The 15157-nt window shown below is 34.6% G+C and overlaps 1 protein-coding gene across 4 annotated transcripts in view; it reads right to left on the bottom strand.

The window, feature by feature from the left end:
* The window catches only part of CNOT10 (CCR4-NOT transcription complex subunit 10), a 53677-nt gene that overhangs the window by 28445 nt on the left and 10075 nt on the right, over positions 1 to 15157 (bottom strand). For all 4 annotated transcript variants that reach the window (XM_016140756.2, XM_016140755.2, XM_016140754.2 and 1 more), the window contains exons 2-8: positions 14137 to 14231; positions 13095 to 13256; positions 9942 to 10092; positions 7334 to 7476; positions 5006 to 5092; positions 4135 to 4218; positions 2356 to 2473 (exon numbers count right to left, since the gene is read on the bottom strand). In XM_016140756.2, coding sequence (XP_015996242.1) covers positions 2356 to 2473; positions 4135 to 4218; positions 5006 to 5092; positions 7334 to 7476; positions 9942 to 10092; positions 13095 to 13256; positions 14137 to 14231 — 840 coding nt within the window. The remainder of the gene's footprint in view (positions 1 to 2355; positions 2474 to 4134; positions 4219 to 5005; positions 5093 to 7333; positions 7477 to 9941; positions 10093 to 13094; positions 13257 to 14136; positions 14232 to 15157) is intronic.

Genomic DNA, 15157 nt, shown 5'->3' with positions numbered 1-15157 from the left:
TACTGTTGATGTACATCATATAAGAATTCGGCTTACCTAGCAATAGTTAATTCTATATACAATTTCACTTAGTCTCTACAGAACAGTTTACAAGGCATTTGAAATTTAGAAAACCTGAAAATTTTGTAAACTCCCTTTTCTTAAAAAACAATCATTTATTAAAGGTGATAAAACCCTGCAAAATGATTTAATTAGCTGACCTTTTTTTTTCTGATTTAATTTTTCAGAACTGTAGGCAAATAATACAAAAATGCAAAAATAAAAATATTTGAGTAAAATGATATATATGTAATGTATCCACATAACAAAATACAATGTAGATACTGAAAAAAAATGAAGCATATATAGAAATACTAAAACTATATTAAATGAAGAACAGTAAGAATATATAAAGCAAGATATATAAAATCCTGTTTTTCTTGTTAAACTGTAAGTCTCCATTGTTCTTGTAGTTCACACTTTAAATATCACCATGGCTGAGCATCTATTGTCTCATGTCTGTTGGGCATCTGTATTTCTTATTCTGTACACTGCCTCCTCCTATTTTATACCCATTTTTTAATTTGGTTACAGATGTTTTTCCACTGGTTACCTGTTATAGAAACCTTCTGTCACATCTGCTTCAAATATTTCCCCACTGTCAGTTTGTCATCTGTCTTGTGACTTGGTCCAATGTGTGTATGTTTATGTTTTTAATCATAAAAAGTTTTATATTTTTATGTGGTTGAATTTGGTAATCTTTTCTAAGTGCTATGGTTCTTAGATTTGGGGTAATATTTAATCAAGGCCTCCCCACTACAAAATAAAATATTCATCCAAGTTTTCTTTTGTTGCTTTTATGATTTTTTTTTTTACATTTTAATTCTTCATCTCTTTTGATTTTATTTTGGTATAATTAAAGCAATGCAAGCTTTAGTTTCCTTTTTCTAAACAGTTTCCCAAACATTCTAAAACAATTTACAGATAGTCCCTCTTTTCCTCAATGACAGAAAATGTTTGACTAGATTGATAAAATTAATAATTAGGGCATTCAATGCTTAACACTAAAAACTAAAGGTTGACTTTTGAAATATTTTAAAATTGAGCAGTAATAATTAAAAAAGAGAAAAACTATGCTTAGGAAAAAAATAGGAGGACATACACTAAAATGTTTTAAAAAGGTTGCTGCTGGGTAGCGGTATTGTGAATGATTAAAAAATGATTTTATCCTCAAACCTTTTCTAATATGCAAATATCAGCAACAAAAAACTAAATTTTATATATGGGAAAAATTAAATATTTTAAAATTATTATGAAAAAATCCATACATAAAATATACAACTACTCTGTAAAAATCTTCCTATTATCATAACTGTTGACCTGTTAACTACGTGCACTGCTCCTGACTTCACTTTAGAAATTGCCAATATCAATTCTGAAATCTGTGTTAAGACAATCCTAACATTTTCTCAAAGCATATTATCTGTTTAGTCTGAGAGATTGGTTCAGTATTTGGATATCAGTGTCCTCTGAGGAGAAACCATGACAATAACAAAATTAAAAAATTTAAATTTAGAAGAATTAAAAATGGGTACTCAGAACAAAGGAATAGCCAAGAGAATTATAATAGGACAAACTGCCTTTCTCTATGCTCTATGACTCCACTGAACTAAAGGAGGAAATGGGGGGAAGGTTTGAGTATATTTGCATGAGTGGTCTGTGCTTGTATATGGAATAGAATTAAAACAAATCAAAAAACATATGCAGCTTTTGCATTTTAAACTTGGTACAAAACATTTTTAATAGTTTAACCTCATTTCTTGATTTTCCTCCTTCCTCCTCATAAAACAGCAATAATAGGAACTTAATTGACAGCTACAAATTTTACCTCTTATTTTACCAATAATATCAAACAATTCATTAAAACTTTCTAGAGATAAGAATAGATGACAGTGATTGTCTTTCTAATTTTATAAGAAATATTTTTGTTATAGTTAATAGTCTAAAGAAATTATATTATTCATTGCTTTTATGAGCGAAAAAGGAAAAGTAAAAAGATTATAATCTCATTTCCTTAAAAGGGCTTACTTTACAAAGCAAAAGTCCAAAGACCTTATGCTCTGGACATAATTTCTAAAATTATTAAATAACAAAATGAAAGAAAGAGCAAGTGAGAGCCAAGAAAAATAAAAGAAAAAGCAAGACATTTTATAAAATTAAAACAAGAAGTAAAATTCTAGAAATCTACAGCAGAAATAATAAAATATTTTCATTTAAAAAATGAGCAGAAAAAACATTCCGAAGAGCAGTCTGGGAAAAAAAACAAGCAACAAAGGGCAGAAAAGCCAGGAAGAAAATACTAAAATTTCCTTTTACCTGTTTTCATGAATCCTGGATGCTCAGCAATGTTTGAACTGTTTAACAGCTTCACAGCTTTTCGATAATTGCCTCTTAAATACTCAAAATTGCTTTTAAGAAACAGAGAGGGTGCAGACTGTAAAGAAAATATAAGTTACTTATGATTTGTGTTTAAGTGCCCAATACGAGATCATAACTGCTGTGCTGACATGTTCGAGTATAAATGAATCAGTTAAGTCACGGTCACAGAAACTACAGTCTCTAAGTTTTCCATTACTCTCACAATCTAAAAAACGTGAAACCTGGCAGAGGACCTTGTAAATTGCCTTAGTGAGGGTCTACCTAAAAAATACATACAACGTATATGCAGAGGAATACAGTCTGCAAAGTATCAACTGTCTTTATCTATTACACTAACTGGAAGCCATATTAACAACTCAAACTAGAGGCTTCATTTTAATGGTTTTTAGACAGACTGGTGATCTTCCTTATTTTTTAGGATATAAATGTGCCTTCAGAATACAAAGAGGTACAATTCATCAAATACTTTCCTGAGTAGCAAAAATATGTATCATTCTATGAATAGAGAAATTAAATTTCCTAACAGAATGCCTTATTTTGAGAGCTAATCTTGCTGTTACAAAGATCATCTCTGGGGACTGCAGACCACCTTCCACTTCTCCTAAGAATCCTCACAGCAGAGGGTCATCTAAATAGTACCTATTTAAAATGCAAATGCATGCAGAGATCTGGGGATTAAACATCCAGGAGAACATTTGGAATCCTGGTCTTATTATTATTCTTAGCTTAGCTACAGGCTTTCTTACTAAATCTTCCCTCATGCTTTCTCTGCCTTCTGGTCACTGAGGAAATAAGGGCTTTCCAGGCTTTTTCCAGGCGGCAGTATTTCCTTCTGAAGTGTTCCCTGATTCAGGTATGTCTGTTACTTTGCATTGCAATGACTTATTTTCCTATTTGTCTCTCCCCTATGACTATGGCACCCTAAGATAGGGGTCATGTCTCTTATCTCACAAAAAAGGTTTCAGAGTGGCAGGTTGGCTACTTTTCCCTCTTCTCCTCAAAGTCTTCTTCCTCAGGTCTAGGCTGCAACTGTTCTCAAAAATCACTTGAACACTGACCCAGTGGCGAATCCAGATCCTTCCTGAGATTTTCTTAAACTATTTTTACTACCAACCATAGCTCCTTGTGATTTCATACTTTTAATTAACAGTTTTCCAAAAAGCATCAAGACTGTTCACAATTGTCTCTTCCCACTACCACCTTAAAGGTTATTTCTCAGTGGGGTTGGAGAAAGTGGAAGGAAGGAATAATTATGTCTCAAATATTCTAGCACTAGTCAAACTTAAGGTACTTACTGTAAAGCCAAAGATCATTTGGAAGGGGGAGGTTTGGGCTACAACTTGACTGTTAAGCTTTAACAAATGTTTTGAGCATCATCTAAAAAAAAGAAATCCTGAAGTGTCTAATAACAGTAAATGTTTTAAGTGAGTTATGATAAACCACCCACAGAAGACTACGTAGCTATTTAAAATGGTGGTTTTGAAGGCTACATACCAAGGGGTAATGCTTGTTATAATTTCAAGTAAGAAACACACTACATTATGTTGTAGACACAGTACGATCATTACTTCGCAAGTCACTATCAAGGTTATACACAGTGTATACACAGTGTAACAGACTAAGAAATTATTTAAAACTGACAAGTACATACTGTTCAAATAAGAAAGTTTTAGGACAAAAGCCAAAAGCTGAAAAACCAGTCAAGTCAAAACTTACATTTCCGGCTGTGTTCATGACTGACTTGATCTCCCTTTTGCAGGCCTTCAGAGACTTCATTTGGATGTATGCTCTTACTTTATACTGTCAGAGGAAAAGCGCTGGTATGTGAGAACTATGGTGGATACACACACCGAAGCAGTCTTACTTTCTCACTAAGGACATTAAACCCAATCTGTTCACACCATAGTTACACCAGTGACTTACAAAAGCAAGTTTAAAATTATCTTAATCTATTTTTATTGCACTCTTGGAATATACTCTAAAAACTAAAAATGCAGTAGAATAAAATTTATACTTAAGTTCCAAGCAAAAATCCTACCAATTCTTATCTGCACATGGCTAATTAACGATGGATTTTAAAAATTCAACAAACTGATTTCATCGTTCTACATATTCCTAGGCTATTCCTCTTAATCTTCTATACAGTAAATAAATGATATATAATGGTTACCAGAGAGTAGGGGGGACAGGGGAGGGAGAAGGTAGATAGGGTAAAGGGGATCAAATATGTGGTGACAGAAAGAAATCTAACTATGGGAGGTGAACACACAACGTAAATATCTATATGCCTTGTTAAAATGTACAGCTGAGACATAGGATTTCATTAACCAATGTCACCATAAATAAATAAATAAATAAATACATAAGAAATGATATAAAAAATAAATAAGAAATAATATGGCACTATCACCTTAAGCAAAATATATTTAGAAAGATTAGATGTACTTCTAAACTATAATATTTCAAAGCCAAATAAATACATATGCCTTAAATGATGTACTGCTTTCAATGATCTATCACACTCCTCATCATTCATAACTACAGGTAAATACATGTGATGTATAACCTCTCTTAAAGTTTACGCTACCTGGTGTATCTTTGATTTTGCAGCTTCTATCAGAGCTCCACTTTCAGCTTTGTGATTGGATCCATCTTTGTTGGTGTTATTACCAGCCTGTAGGGTAGTGAAACAAAGTTAACCTAAATGATATCACTGACTTCCAAGTGAGCAGCTCTGAATCTCCTAGAAAGCATTTTTAAAATTCAGAATCTCAGGTCTCATTTCCAGAAATTCAGGTGTAATACTGCAGAGCGGGCGACAAGCGACTCTATTTATGAGAAGCTCACTGTTGAGCATACTGATAGACTAGGTTTAAAAAACAGGGGTATTACTCAGGCAAAACTCAGGAGAGATCATGTCACTCCCTTCCTGAAAACCTTCTCTGGTATAAATACTGCCAATGTCATACTTTTAAATTCCTAGTTAAGTATTCACAGTTCTTCACAACATGACCCATATTTGAGTTGCCAATCTCATCTCCTGCTGATCTCCGTTACATTTCTCAGGCGCCACACTACCCATTTCAGATTACCAGAATTCCCCCATCACACCACTCTAGCCTTCCTTTTCTGATTCCTCAAACTATTTACATCTTTGAAGGCCCACATCAAACATCCGAGCTTCTCTCGATCCCCCTTCCTCCCAGTCCCTGAACATATTTGCTCAATCCTTCTCCTTCCAATGACCTGAGTTCCCTGAAAAGCAAGAGTTGCAATGTTTTCATTTCTGTCACCTTAGTACCTAGCAGAGCACACAAGCAAGCATCTGTTGAACTGAATTATATTTCACTAACTATCACAAGTACTAAATATAAAAATGAAATATTTTGCTACAGTTTTTATGAATAATGCTAAGATTATTTAACTGAACTTTTACATATACACACTTGTTAAAATGAAAAAAAGCAACGATACTTCTTTTTTTAACAAAAGGATAAGAGCAAGAAGAGAGACCATCCCTTGAGAACCGGAAGCACAAGCCAAGTGAAAAACGTGAGCACTGAAATGTGCCTTCAACATGCACCAGGGTGAGAATCAGTCGTCGTAAATGGGTGCTCTTTTTGAAACTTTGATGGTGAAATTTTCCCTAGTGAAAGCTACCCTGTTTGACCAGATTATGAAATGCTAGTGTCTTAATTCTAATCTTTATATTCTGTAAAACTAATATCTCACATATGAAAAGATGCTAACATATATCTTTAGTCATCAGGGAAATCAAAACTACTATGAGATCTCACTTTGCACCCAATAGGATAATTTCAATTTTTAAAAAAGATAAACGAGGGTTGGCAAGAATGTTAAGGAATTGAAACCATCATTAAGTTGCTGAAAGGAATGTAAAATAACTCAGCTACTTTGGAAAAACGTTCATAGTTCCTCCTAAGGTTAAACCAAGAGTTGTTATATGATCCAGCAATTCTACCCTTATATATTCAAGCGAACTGAAAACACTAGCCTCCACGAAAATCTGTACATAAATGTTCACAGTAGCATTATTTATAATAGCCAAAAATGCAAAAAGACCCAAATGCTCATCCACTGATGAATTAAAAAATGTGGCACAGCCATAAAATGAAATATTATTCAGCCATAAAAAGGAATGAAATACATAAAAAAGGAATGAAGTATGTGCTACAACATGGTAAACTTCGAAAATATTATGGTAAGTGAAAGAGGCTAATCACAAACGCCCACATATTGTATGATTCCATTTATATGAAATCTTCTCAAGACGCAACTTCACAGAGATAAAAAGTAGATTAGTGGATGCCAGGGGCTAAAGCAAGGGAATGACTGCAAATGAATACAGGGTTTCGCGGCGTGATGAAATGTTCTGGAATAAAGTGGTGATGGTTGTACAATTCAGTGAGTATACTAGAAACCAGTGAATTGTACACTAGTAAATGGAACAACGGTAAATTCTGTGTATGTGAATTACGTCCCCCTCTCTCCTTTCCTTCCTTTCTTCCTTCCACTTTGTCATTAATCAAAAATTTAATCCATCTGTCACTCTCTACCCAGCCATCTGAGTGTAGGCATAATTTGATTTTTATTTAAAAAAAATTTTAATTGAGATGTAATTGACATACAACAGTATATTAGTTTCAGGTGTACAACATGATTCAATAATTGTATATATTGTAAACCTGGTTAACATCCATACATAGTTACAAAGTTTTTTGTGATAAGGACTTTGAAGATCTATTCCCTAAGCAACTTTCGAATATGCGATACAGTATTATTAACTATAGTCACCATACTGTATGGAATTATATTTCAAGAAGGCTATTAAATTTAATAACTATAAATATTAACTATTATTTAAATTTTAGTCCGATCATCTCAGAACACTCACCTCATTCTTTCCATTTTTGTTATTGTTACCCTGTGAAATCATTTTTTCTAGGACTGCAAGAAGATGCAAAGCTTTCTCAGCTTGGTAGGTTAATATATACAGGTCTACAAGCAAAAAACACACTGCTTGGGCAAATTTTTCTTCTGGAGGGGGAAAAAAGAAAACAAGAAAAGAAAAGTCACAATCCAAAGTGAAGCAAACATCTCAGACCACTACTCCCCAGAGCTTTAAAAAGTAAAGCCTAAGTCTTTATTTACGTAAATGAATGTTTATCACCTAGAGCCATGAATGAAAGCAACTTGCAATGTCGACAAATGCCATTCTATCAGACTTCTCAGAGTGTTTCATTTCAGGGATTCTAACAAGGGAATTTCCTTAGGCAAAATACCTACTAAACATCAGCACACATACTTTAGTTGGAAGGAAACCTCAATTCCGGTACATGCTCAGCTACTTAGTAGATGTGTGGCCTCTGCACATCACTGAACTAATTTTTAGACTTCAGCCTGCTGACCTGTAAAATGGGGAGAATACTTTACCTGCCTGAAGGTGGGGGGGGGGGGTGGGAGGGCAGGGGGCGGGGAGACAAGGTGATCACTTGAAGTTCCTTTTAACTCTAAAAAGATTTGACTCTAGAAAATAGATTTCCTTTCTAGGTACAGAAATGGAAAAAAGAAACAATTTGATTACAGAGACAAAAGCAAGGTATGGATCAGAGTATATCAGAAAATTGCAACAGCCAATAGGAAAATATAAAGACAAGGACTTCAGAAGAAGAGCCCAACCAAGAGAGAAAGAGTAACCTGGTATGACATAACACTACTTCCTTTCCTTGCAAAAGAGAAAAGGAAAAATTAAGTCTAAAAGAAGGCTGCTACAATCAAGAACAGAAAATTTCAAAAGCCCTTAAGAGCCTCCTCATGAGTCCTCCAGAATCCATTCTTACTCCTACCAGTAGCCAGGGTGGAATCCATTTAAAACTGAAATCGATGCAGTTAATGTGCAGAGGACATGTCTCCAAGTCCTTATCTAGGTTACAATGCATTACCTGTTCTGCTCTTGGCTAATTCTGAGTTCATTTCCTAACATTCTCCTCACCTACCTCTAGTCACAGTTGCCTGTTCCTCTTACTCACAAACTCAAGCTCACCTCAGGTTCTCTGCATATATTATTACTTCTGGCTGGAATGCTGTTCCTCTAGAGAGTGGCATGGCTCACCTAATCCCTTCGTCCAGGTCTCTTTTCAAATATTGTCATATCTCAGGCCTTCCTTGACTACCTTATCTAAAAAGAACATCCCAGTCGATCTCTATCCTCTTACTCAGTTTTACCTTTCCTTCACAGAATTGAACTACCTCACACTATATTTATTGTGTTGCTTGCTCTCCCATTAGAAGGTAAGCTTAATAGGAGTAAAGACTTTTTCTGTTTTATTCACTGCATTATCTTCAGATTCCAGAACAGTGTTAGGCCTGTGCTATATGCTCAATAAATATATATTAAGAATCCAAGTAGGAAAGTTCAAAAAACAACAATAATAATTTTCAAAGAAGAAAAATGAGTTTGAATATTCGTCGGTTGCTAGACTCCATTCAATCACAGGGAAAGGATTTCACGAACTGTTCCGGAAATTCTAAAAACCAGCTTTATAGAAAAATACATCTGTGCCTCCTGGAAGTATAATTCTGACTCTGGGTTTTCAAAAGACAGGAACTGTCCACTCTTTACACAGTCTGTCACCACTGCTGTCTCTCCAGCCCAGTATGTCCAGGTATCATGCCTTCATGATTGGGGGAAAGAAGAGCGACACCTTAAAATGCCATGCTGGAGCCACAGAAAGCACCTGTGCAAGCAGCTGTCAGCAGCAGATGACCCTGTAAGTCTTCCTGAAGCCATCACAGTCCACCACCACCTACCTGTCTTGTAGTGACTACATTAGCAATCGGGTGTTTATAAATCAGGAATTGGCATTAGTGTTTTGAATTTAAAAGAAAGTAACCATGGAGAAAAATACAAGAATTTCACAACTGAAATCTGACTGACTGCGGATGGAAACCAACAGCACTCTCTAACAACTATTTCCCAGGTCCACCTCTGCTGCTTTATTTGCTCCCACTTTTTCCCTTTGCCTTTACCCTTTCTTATTGCTTTTGAGGCTGGTACTTGTAAGCTCATTAAGATAACAAAAAAGCTAACACAGACAATTCAATACTATCTGCTCTATTTCAGTTGGGCAATAGACAAAATACTACACTGTCCCCTAACATTTCAAAACACACCTTCCTTAATACATTAAGAAAGGATCAGGTACATTAAGGTGGTGCTTAAGTAGCAACAACAACAAAAAAGTCAGCAAGCCTTTCCAATTAGAAAAAGCATTTTTAACAGTTATCCTCAAAACTGGGGTGGGTGCATGCTAAAAGAAAACGTGGATTCATCTAAAAGTGGTATCATTTTTATCTTCTCTAACCATTAAGAAAACCTGACACAGCTCTTTTTCTTTCTTACTGACATGTAATTCTCTGATTTAGGTTATCTAGGTAAAAACACCAGAGACCTTTGTAAGTATGAGACGATAGAGACATTTTTGAGTTGACAGATAACATACCAAAAGGTTCTATAAACTGATAAAGTTTTTCACCAACTGATATGGCTTCTGTATACTGACGCAGATGATAAAGAATGACTGCTTGATTGTAATACAACATGCTGTTTTCAACATCATCTAATCCATCCATTTCTTCAACAGCCGAGTGGACCTATAAAACAATCAACAGGGACTATGCTCTAACAACAGAAGGAAAATAAACAGCCAAAGTGAAAGAAACCTATATAAATAAACAGGTACACAGGCCAACATTTTGTACTCAGAGGTTTTACACATTTTCAACAGGACCGCTAGATTTTATTTACTCACAGTAAAAATTATTCCATTCATAATAAAATTCTGTTTAGTAAAACAACTTGATGGGACTTTATTAAGTATTTAGTAGAAGGCAAGGTGATTCTTCCTTGCCTTTGTGAAAGTATCTTCAGCGTTTTAATGGCCAGCATTGTTTCTGAGTTGGATTCCCACTCCGCAGCCTCATGAGCTGAAAGAGGCTACATGGGGAGTGTCCAAAACTCAAAACCACCTTTTCCATAAGAACGTTACTCAGTTATGTACATATAAGTTTGATTCCATTTTGTAAAAACTAAAGTAAAATGTAAACATTAACAAATAATAGCTAACTACTTCATAACTATGTGCCAGGCCTGCTATGAAGTATATTTTCTGATTTTCCTATTAGGTTCAGGTTTTGTTCCATTAATAAAAAGAATAGATTTTTGAAGTAATGAACAACAAAAATACACTTTGTCACAATGGGGTGAAGATAGTCTTTTAATGGCTTTACTAGAACCCTAACGTCTACATCTGATACCAAAAGGAAAAAAATCACACCGCTTTGCATTTTAAAAGCTAATGACTATCTATGGGCTTTTAAATTTTAAACAAATTTTGCAACTATTATGTAATTCCATGCAACACATGAAACTGCAATTCTACCTACATTAAAACTAACCTTTCTTGTCATACAAAGATTGAAATATATTATTGAGCATGTTAATTAATTCGAAGACTAACATTTCCCTAAATTAAGCAGAACTTTGATATACACGGACTTAACAACCTTGGTTTGGCACATGGCAAGGAATTGGAAGGTTCCTGACACAATAGTGACTTGTAATCAAGACTTCTGCAGACTTCAGTCACCCATGTGGCGAGGCTGACAATGGGGTTCAATATTATCAATTGGTCTTAGCTGATGAACGACACGTGCTTGATGAGTCGGGGGGTTCTTTATAATCTTCGCTTATCAAGTCACTATCTTCAAGTGATTAAAAATAAGTCTCTTTAAATAGAGAAAACTCAATTTCCAAAGAGAGACAACACTTCTTAGTAGTTAGGAAATGGAGAGAAAATGAGCTAAAGAAGGCTTAATTCTTAGCCAGAAAGAAGAGTTTTGGATAAATTAAGGAGTTTTTGGATTCAGTAATGGTTGAACTTATGTCATAAATAACTTTGCCACATTTTCTACGAGTCACCAAAAACAATCTAGTCATTACCCTAGCCAGGACAAAAACTACTCATCAAATGACAAAATGTTAATGGAAGTGGAATGGGTTGAGGGGTGTGTTACTATGCCCAGAACAAGTGGCTCTGAATAGAAGTATGATTTAGAGAGAGCTAGGAGACACGAGTACAAACACTTATAGGAAACTCAAGAGTTGGAAGGCACTGGGGGGGGGGGGTTATCAAGCCAACCTTTCTAAGAATAAAGGCTGGTGAAAGGATTTCTTGACTTAAGTTTGCAGGAGCCTTCCATTCTTTAAGGAAAAAAAAAAAAGTTTCAAGGACGAATTTATGCTCTAAGATCCAATAAATGTTCCTTGGAAGAAACTGTCTATGAGGTCATAGGACTCATATACTAGATTATCAACAAACCTCATCTTTCCTTTGATTCTGGAGCTCCAGAGAAAGTTATGGCTAATAAATACTAGTGTAATGAGGAAATGTGATGGCATATAAATTTACAAGGACTGAGGTAGTTACAAGAACAGACTCAAGAGTCAGATGGTCTAGTTCAAATACTGCTCCTTTCCTTCTTAGCTGTATAAATTAAAATTTTTAAGCTCCCTAAATCCCTGCTAGAAAATTAGATAACAAGTGTCTACCTCAATGATTGAATGTGAGGATTACATGAGTTAAGGCATAAGAGGACTTAATATGGAATTTGGAATCAAGCGAGCATTTAATAAATGCGGGCCCTTAGTCTCATTTTCATTGAAGAATTTTAATAGGGTTGAAAATTACTTTATTTCTATTAAAAATTATGAAGAACCTGAAGGGGTCACTTATTTCCAACTAGATCATATTTTAAGGTGATACTCTACAGTACAGTGGTACTCGTGAACACAGAAAAGGGGCTCAAAAAGGTCTTGAGACCTTCTACAGTATGAAACAGTAATTACAAGCACAGGTCCTAGAGTCAAACAGAACTGGGTTCGTGTAGCTCTTATGACCTAAAAGCCTTGTGTTTGTGACAGTTTACGTAAGTTATCTGTACCTCAGTTTTCCTATCTGTAAAATGAGAAAAATTATAGTTGCTACTTCATAGGGCTACTGGGAAGAATAAGTGAGATGCTATATATAAGGTTCTTAGTGGGGTCTTGTTACATAGTAAGCTCTAAATGTCTGCTAGCTGATCCCATCGTCATCGTAGCCTTCCTGAATATCGATGGTCTAATCTTCTAATTTGAAAAATGTTATGACTAGACTAATGAAAAAGGCAAGTCCTAAGCCATATATAAATCAAAATATATTCTACTTAATCAATTAATCATCTCTTGATCCAAAATGATAAAAAAATTTGACATTATTAACAATCAGATCTTTGTAGTTATAAATAAGAAATATCTCAGCGGCTAAGCTTCTTCATGTATTTGTACTTTAATTCTTTCTCAAAACTCCAAAGCTCGAATTTGGTATATTAATCTATTCTGTTCAAGTTAAAAACCTAATAGAAAATAAAATCACATAATACACTTTTCATTTCCTGGAATTATTTTATACAAATAAAATACCAATAAATGTTTCAGATATATTAGAAATTGTGCTATCAATATCACACAAGAAATCACATTAATTTTCCTTAGCTATTTTCCTCACAATTTAGAGAGCACCCCAACATTTTTATAGCTAAATTCACTTGTGTATTACCTGATTTTTCAGTTGGTTAAGTGTCTGTCTCAAACTATCTGTTGTTGTTTGGTTACTTTTAAAAAACTCAGCTACTGCTGTATTCAAAATTATTTTATAATCATCTTTGTTTACATCTTGTAGGCAGGCAAGGTGTTGCAGACAGGCATCATAATTCCCAGCCTAAAACAAAAAGAAAAACACATACAAAATTACATACCAGTTTTAAGAACTACGCGATCATTTCCAAATATATTTCATTCATCTTTATTTAAAAACTCTTTAAAAAGACAGATATAATTCCCCCAAACGTACTAGTTAAAGTCGCTAGACATGGCAACATTTATATCAATTAAGAAATTGTGATATGTCGATTTCTCAATAAAACTGGGGATAAAAAGAAATCGCAGGAAATATTTATTTCCTAAGAATCTAACATTGAAACATGCACATCATATCATACATACATGTACATAAATATATATAAACTATACCTATGTATGTTATAATCACATAATACATATATTAGTAAATTGGTACATACTGTTAACAGGGCCAAGAAAGATAACATGATTAACTACACTAAATTTTAATTTCAGGTAAATATGCTTTGAACACCCAAGCATCAAGTTCTTTTGCTTATATGTATGTAACCTGATAATCAAACAAGGTTTTTATTTCCATATCTTTTAATGTCAGAAAAGTTAAAGTTTTGACAAACTTTTGGGGTTCCATTTTAAAGCACGTTCAAGGAAAAGAACTGAAGAGAGTAGTTAAATAAAAAGAATGACTGTATACTTACAAATTTAAAGACAAAAACAACACTGTGAGAGTTAAAACATATTTATGAAAACACAAAAACTTGGGAATGGCTCAAATTATTCCCTTTCTTTTTATCATATTTAAACTCTAAAATGTTTTGATTTTATTACTAAACCTTCACTCTGAACTTAACTCTTGAGTTAGTACAGAACGAAATTTATAAATTTAAAAATTCACTGTGAAATGATTCAAACTTGACAGATCCTAAAAATGGAGCAGATTAAGAGAAACCATTTTTTACCGTGAAAGCCTGGAAGGCGTTAGTGGACAACTCCTTCTCTTGATCAGTGATCCCAGAGGACTGACCGGTCCCTTCATGTTTCTCTGCTCCCTGATCTGCAAATATACAAATTTTACAGTTCTTTAGAAATAATAGTTTGGCAGTGCATGTGTCCCTAGTTTTCTTAACTGTCTTCTTCCTAATGAAGTTACCAAAGTTAGAGGTCTCTCAACTATAACAGCTAATTAGTGTTCTAAGTAAGAAGCCACTCCTCAAAAAATTTAAATGTTTCCCTTAGTCCTGGCCAAGTACAATGAAGACACTCCTTTACTTATGTTAGAATTATAGTTCTGTCCATTAGGACATTTGGGCTGAGAATGTGCCCTTTTAAAAATATTAATCTGAGTCTACAGCCATGCCACCCTGAACAAGCCTATCTCATCTGATCTCAGAAGCTAAGCAGGGTCGGGTCTGGTTATTACTTGGATGAAAGACCACCTAAGGAGACCAAGTGCATCAGTCTGTCCCCACAGGAATATACCAAAGGCAGGCCCTGGAGACACAAGGACATTAGGTGTATATGCATGTACAATGCCTTCAAGAAGTTTATAATCCAGTTGGAATGCAGTAACATTTAACAATGAGAAAACTCGGGAGGTAATTTTCAGGCAAAGAATGCATTCATCAACTTGGAAATCCAAAAGCCAGGATGAACACATCTAAAGAGCCTCCTTAATACGAATTAAGTGTCCATACATATTCTCAGATTAATGATTCCTGCCCCACCATTTACTACTTTAAAAATTAGATTTTTTTGTTGTTGTTTTCTTATTTAAAAACAGAATCCAACAAAAACGTAAAAATCTCTGCCAAACCAAGTCTAAAGCTCTGCTCAAGTATGACACCTGTGTGTGTGAGTGCAAATTGTTATAATCTCCCTGGAGGTAACTTGCAATACTGCTATGCACACAGCCTCTGGCCAAATGATCCCACTTGTAGGCATTCACCTTACAAATACACATGCACAAGTACACAGAGATGC

This window comes from Rousettus aegyptiacus, unplaced genomic scaffold (assembly GCF_014176215.1).
Source record: "Rousettus aegyptiacus isolate mRouAeg1 unplaced genomic scaffold, mRouAeg1.p scaffold_m13_p_4, whole genome shotgun sequence".
NCBI classification, from domain to species: Eukaryota; Metazoa; Chordata; class Mammalia; order Chiroptera; family Pteropodidae; genus Rousettus; species Rousettus aegyptiacus.
This window is presented reverse-complemented; position numbering and strand designations above follow the sequence as displayed.